The 6,170-nt window shown below is 43.9% G+C and overlaps 2 protein-coding genes across 2 annotated transcripts in view; both read right to left on the bottom strand.

Moving 5' to 3' along the window:
- Nucleotides 1-6: 6 nt before the first annotated feature.
- Nucleotides 7-2,834, bottom strand: rflnb (refilin B). Its single transcript, XM_020600142.1, has 3 exons — nt 2,122-2,834; nt 1,645-1,739; nt 7-930 (listed from the first exon to the last, which is right to left on the bottom strand). The coding sequence occupies exons 1-3, from the start codon at nt 2,314-2,316 to the stop codon at nt 612-614; spliced, it is 609 nt and encodes a 202-aa protein (XP_020455798.1). The 5' UTR covers nt 2,317-2,834; the 3' UTR covers nt 7-611.
- A 65-nt stretch (nt 2,835-2,899) lies between these two features.
- vps53 (VPS53 subunit of GARP complex) overlaps nt 2,900-6,170 on the bottom strand; it is a 25,132-nt gene continuing 21,861 nt past the window's right edge. Inside the window, exons 21-22 of the mRNA XM_020600141.1 lie at nt 5,236-5,340; nt 2,900-5,045 (exon numbers count right to left, since the gene is read on the bottom strand). Of these exons, the coding sequence (XP_020455797.1) occupies nt 4,875-5,045; nt 5,236-5,340 (276 nt within the window). The 3' untranslated portion in view covers nt 2,900-4,874. The remainder of the gene's footprint in view (nt 5,046-5,235; nt 5,341-6,170) is intronic.

Below are 6,170 nucleotides of genomic sequence, written 5' to 3'. Positions count from 1 at the left end.
AAATACACAATACCCTGTGCAGAAACAAACCACCACCTTCTTTGTGCAGTGATAAGTCACTGATGTCTTAATATGCATCCAAACTCCAGCACCACATTTAATTGCCTTTCGTGTCCTTTACTACTCGTTTTAAACCATATGGTAGGTTAGCGGTTTTAAAGGAACTCTTCTCTTTGATTACATCATGCACATTCTGTGAACTGCGCCAAGGCCTCATTGTTCAAATTTAAAACCAACCACTCTGAATGCTTCACCAACTTGATACGATGTTGCTGAGGGCAAATAAGCACTATAATCTCAGTCAATACGAGTCAAACTCTATAGCCAATAAAGTACATTATATTAGGTTAGGTCTCTGGAACCTTATGGTGTCCATCCTTAAAATCTCATACAATTGCCAGGGTATTCATTGGCAACAATATGAAGATATCAAAACAAAGATATTTCATCCATTCAGTTCATGTCTTGCTATTTCTGCTCATTGTAACGTCACAGGTACACTAGTGTAAAAAAACAACACAGCAGGTCAGTGGCAGCCAGAGGGTGGCATAATAGGGACTATGGGAATGGCTGCCCCTTGTGTGTCCCCAGCCAACCATCTCCCCCCACCCTCAGTGAGGTAGCTTTCTGTGCCCAGCCGCCTCCAGCTCCACAGTGGAGAAGAAACGTCTGGACAGTCGGTGGCAGTCGTAGTTCAGTTCTGTAGTGTAGACGGTACTGGTTTTCTTGGGGTAGATGATGGTGGTGCTCTTGAAGTGCTGGGGCCGATGGCGAGGCTGGAAGTCTAGCTGTATCTTGTAGTGGCGCCAGGTGCTGTGGGGCATGGCCATGATGGTCTGCCTGCAGTGTTCAAGGCCTTGGCCCCATGGCTGCAGGGACACGTTCTGGATGAAGTGGCGGTCCGAATCATAGTGCACGGATGAGATGTATCTGTGCAGGATGACAAGTGTAAATGGGTTATTTGATGCAAAACAATGAAATTTAACTAACTTGCATCTGCCCCCTGCTTTCTTGTTTGCTTATGTACACACTTGACAGTTGTGGGCCATCTTGGTACATATTAAAGTAAAAATACTACCTCTATGGCATGCCATTTTGACAAACATGCATAAATGGCTGTAAAATCCTCTCATAAATAGTCATAAATGTATATGGAGCGATTTACAAACACAGTCAAGGTTACAAATGTGTAAAAACCGATTTGTGTGTCTCATGGAGGCCACAAATGCGTCTTTGTCGATCAACAAACAAACACCAGATTAACAAATGCATAAAATGTTTTTCTGTGTGCAGTTCTTTAAAAATTATGTACAGATCGTTAGACGCGCGTGCACAGACACACATGAAACGCGTTACGCTCGCGTGCAAGGTTTGGAAAGGATTGTCTTTGCTCTGAGAGCCACAAACGTATGGTGCATTTAATGGCAGGTGGAAAACGCGGACGTTTGGCTTTTCAGGCTTTTTTCGTGACACACACACACACACACACACACACAAATCGGTGTTTGCACATCTGTAACCTTGACTGCATTTGAAAATAGCTGAATACACATTTGTGGCTAGTTATGAGAGTATTTTACCCCCATATGCATACCCTCACCCAGCCAATGCTGCACGGAATAAGTCGCATCAAATCCAACCCACCTCACTTCCTTTGGTGGGAGCGGATCAAGTGCTATGCCTTCACCAAAGGACACCGGCTGTAGGTGAGGGAAAGACCTGGCGGGTAACAGTGGAACCTGCAATGTAAATATCAGCGCCAGTTAACACAATACTGCAAGTTCTCATTGGCCCAGTTCGGTGCTCACGTGACCCAGTTGGACAGAACATGCAGTAAGTTCATACAAGAACTTTAACAAACACTGGGTAAAAACGGCCTTATAGAAAGTTCATGGCACCAACTATTTCAGATAGCAACGTCTATGTGGATGCAATGCAACGTGGGATTTGCAGGAAAAACTAGAACTATTAGACTTGTCCATATAAAGTCTTCCATATCAAATTTCAAGTTATGAAATGTTTCGGTAGTTAAAATAAATATTTAGCTGTAATGTGTGGTCGTTTGCCTTGCTCCAAAGGGAATTTAAGCCATAACATAACATGAGAAGTAGTGATACCCACCAGGGGATCCTTTGCTTCGTCCTCAGACACCGGACTCACGCCACCGGGTTTATCACACACAGGCAGCAGCCAGGCGCCGGGGTTCGGGCTCGGGGGCAACCCAGAGTCTGGGCTGTCAAGTCCTCTATCAGCCCTGCAGCTCATATCCAGTAGGTCTCCTTCACATACATGTGGCAAGTTCAACCTGCCAACCATTTCTAGCTAAAAGTTGCAGCACTCCAGCGAGTAAGACGCGCGTTACGACAGAGAACACGTCCGGTTTGCAGCTCCTCCTGTTCTTTGGTCGTCCAGGGGTTTTGTTTTGTTGCAAAGTCCCACGGTGTTACTGTAACCTCTCCCCGTACGGCTCGCACCGCTGCCCGCTGGAAATATCATAGAGGTGGGGGATAAATCAGCTCCCGAGCGCCACCAGCCCAGACCATCAAAGTTCTACAAAGGGATGAATATTAAAAATGAAAACTGATAATAAAACCGAGCAAAAGCATAACCCAACCCCATCGTGGACGTGTAAAACGATGAGAGAAACTTGATTTTACTCTGGACTGGGCGGAGAACCTGCCAGTCGCTTCTGCTCTTCTTTACGCGCACACGCTGGGACCCACAGATCCACGAACACCGCAAAGGAAACGCCTTTTGAAGCCTTTCCTGGCTGCTGATTGGATGAAGCACCACTCCAGACCCTCATTTCACACCGGAGCTCGGTAAAATCAAGTTATCTTTTCCTGGTGTTGTGCAAATTGGAGCAGCGCACACCCATCTGATGAAACACGAAGGAAAATCTTTGGCAAGATTTTAATAGTGTTCGACAACTGACGATTTATAAGGACAATACAAATAAGCAACGTTATGAACCTGAAGGCAGTCACTAATGCAGTTACATGTTTTTGACCTACAGTACAAGGACCTCTGTGAACCAGTGAAGCCCTGGTACCAGAATCAGCCACCACAACCAGGCAGAGACTGATGTACAGTATTTGACATGACCGAGGACAAGTGAGGGAGCAGCTGATTAGGTAGTGAGGCAAAAACCATCTGGCTCTGTCCAAGTGTATTTTTATGGTAAAAGATGCTTTGCAAACTATAAGAGAACTTACCAAATTGCACTACAAGTACAGTGCAGCTGGATGAACGGACACACACTCAGTCCCAAAACTGTTTGTACGTCAATACAAATGAGCATGTTAAAAATATAAGATGGACCAAACGGGCCCACTTCACAGGCTCCAGCTGGAGCTCAAGTGAGGATGTCAGGCTTGGATATGATACAAGACAGTGGTATTTACGGCATTCAAAGGTTACTCATAATGCAAGTGAGCTCTTTGGTCAGTGGGAACCTTGGTACATAACATAGAGATTCAGTTTTTAAATATACCTGTGATGCCTGAGAACAAGAGCACAACTCTAGTTAGCTTACCTGTGTAACTTCCTTGCTCATAAATATTAGTCTGCAGAAAAGCACAACTGACCTACGTTTGTTTTCTGTTGAAATTAAATGTTTTCCACTGCATTAATAGGACTGTAACAGAACAAAGGCATCACTGTTATTTTAAACATAGAGCCCAGATTTCCGTGCTGTACACTCGACCAATTTGTATATATTTAACAGATCATAACTTATCTCAACATTTGAAATGTAGCATTATTTCTGTACATATGCATTCTTATCAGAAACATACGTTATCTCATTTAAAACAGTTGGAACAAATTGTGCTAGATCGTTTGGGGGGATGCCAGGCTGCTCGGGGGGCTGCCTTCATCCAAAAGTTTGAGGCGTTTTGGATCATTTAGCAGGAAAGTGTAATACGACCTTTTAATATTCGGAGCATTATCTTTCCCAGATTCACTTGTACAGCCTGGAGCAATACAGGAATTTCCCCTATATTTAATTTTACGCCCGACAAGATGTAGTGTTGCCTTTTTCATCATAAATACCAGCTATACTCTCTACACCCGAACCTGTCTGGGCGCAAGGTATTATAGAATATTGGAATAGAGCGAGTGTACATATACAGTAAATACCCTGTTATCCCCCCTCTTCTCCACAAAGGCCAAGTTAAAGGATTTCAGTCAGCTGGTCCTAATTTACAAGTTTACCAAGAGGGATTTTAAATGCCAATACAAAGACGGACTCACGTCTGACTGAAGATGCTTGAAATCCAGGGATCTTTTTGTCCCAGATTTGGGAACACTTGTCAACTTTTCATTTTGGCTCACCCTAACAATCCCAACACCTACTGTATTGATGCATATCCACTTTAATGGATAGCAGCGATGCACATAAACGTCAACCTGGTATCACCCACTTTATATTAAAAATAGCTGAGGAAAGCCCCGGTTATCCTTCACATTCAGAAAACATCAGCTTTAATTAAGATCTGGTTGTCTGTAATCATTCTGGATCAGACATGTCCCAGAGAGGCAGCCAGAGGATCCAAGAGCAGAATTTAGTTAACAGTATTACAATCCGTCTTCTGAGTGCAAATACACTGTGCAACAATGTACTCATGTTACAAAGTTCAGACATTAGTGTCATGAAAGGAGATGAGGGAAATTACAGAAGTGACACAGAGCAAGAAGCAGTTGAGGAAGTTTCTTCATAATTACTGCCAGTCAACTTTTTGCTCTTTCTGTGAATCTCCAGAACTAAATGGAGCACAATGACATCTCTGAGATGAATAACTGCACGTGAGGTGGGGATGTTCTCTTCCTGTAGCCTTTTTCATTTTCACGATGTGATTTCAGAGCAGGTGTGTTCACAGCCTCTTTTTGATGAGTTTCTCTAGTTTGCGGATGCGGGAGGACTCCTGCTCAGGGGTGGGGGTACTGAACGACAGAGAGGGACCACCATCAGCCCCGGAGGGTGGGGTGGGTAGCCTCTGCCTAAAGAGTTCCAGCATGCTGCTCTGTTCACTGCGCTTCAGGCCCTACACAAGTACACATGAGCACGGGAAATCAAAGTTAAAAAAAATCTCTTTTAGCAGCAAAACAAAAGGAAAATGTAACATCTGCAAAATTATGAGAAAACATGAAAACATCACAGAGGCAAAATGAGAAACGAGCTGCCTCAATGAGAACAAAGAACATTCCTTTAAATTACTGGTTGAACCAACTGACCTTCATATCAAGAATCTTCTGGAAGGTCTCGGGATTGCCATCAGCCAGGAGTTTGATGTAGTTATCAACAAACACCACCGGTGGTTCATGTGGGGCCATCACCACCTGAGGAAAAGTAGATTATTTTTTTAATGTTGATTTCATCCCTTGTTGTGAATCATCAAGGGACGACCCAAGAGATCTTTAATTGATCCCACATGAGGAAGCTATACCCCAAATGAGGGAAGGGGTAGGGGGTATATCTGACAGAACCAAGATGCTATAGTTGCGTCGAGACTATGCTTTTACTATTAATATTTAGAAGTCCACTCCTTATACATGTTTCCTGTTACACACCAATTACTCCATGCATGAGTGGGCAATAATTGGCTTCACTGTTAATTATTTTTGAGGATACAGTCTGGGCAAAAATCAGCAGTGGTCAAAAGCAGGCAGAACAAGTATAACAGGACACAAGTCTTTCTGGATTGGATTCTCTTGGATACCCCCCCGCCCCAAGCAGAGCCTTTTTGGAAAATGTGGATCGGATAGCATTTCTTAGAGCCGCTCCAAAGCATGCAGCCAACACATGGCCGACAGACCCCCACTTCCCATCTCATGTATATATGTGGGACCGTCTCACACAGTGTTTCTCCTGTCCTTCACTTAAAAAAAGCCAGATACATCTTTGCAATCTTTACGGCTCCCTTTCTACTTAAAGTAAAATGCATGAGAAGGTAAGCTGCACAGACAGGGAGAGAGGTGAGGAATCAGAAGCAGGAGAGAGAGAACGAAGAGCAGACATGAAAGGCTTAGGGTCGTGGGGAATTCTTTCTTACTAGTCCTGCTGACTGAGTGATTTACTTAGCAACTGTCTTGGAACCAGACCAAGAGACAGGCCTGTAGGGATCTCGTTAAAAAAAAAAAAGGGGGGGGGGGTTAAGAATGAAAAAAGG

Source organism: Monopterus albus, unplaced genomic scaffold, assembly GCF_001952655.1.
Source record: "Monopterus albus unplaced genomic scaffold, M_albus_1.0 scaffold45.1, whole genome shotgun sequence".
Classification (NCBI taxonomy): Eukaryota; Metazoa; Chordata; class Actinopteri; order Synbranchiformes; family Synbranchidae; genus Monopterus; species Monopterus albus.
This window is presented reverse-complemented; position numbering and strand designations above follow the sequence as displayed.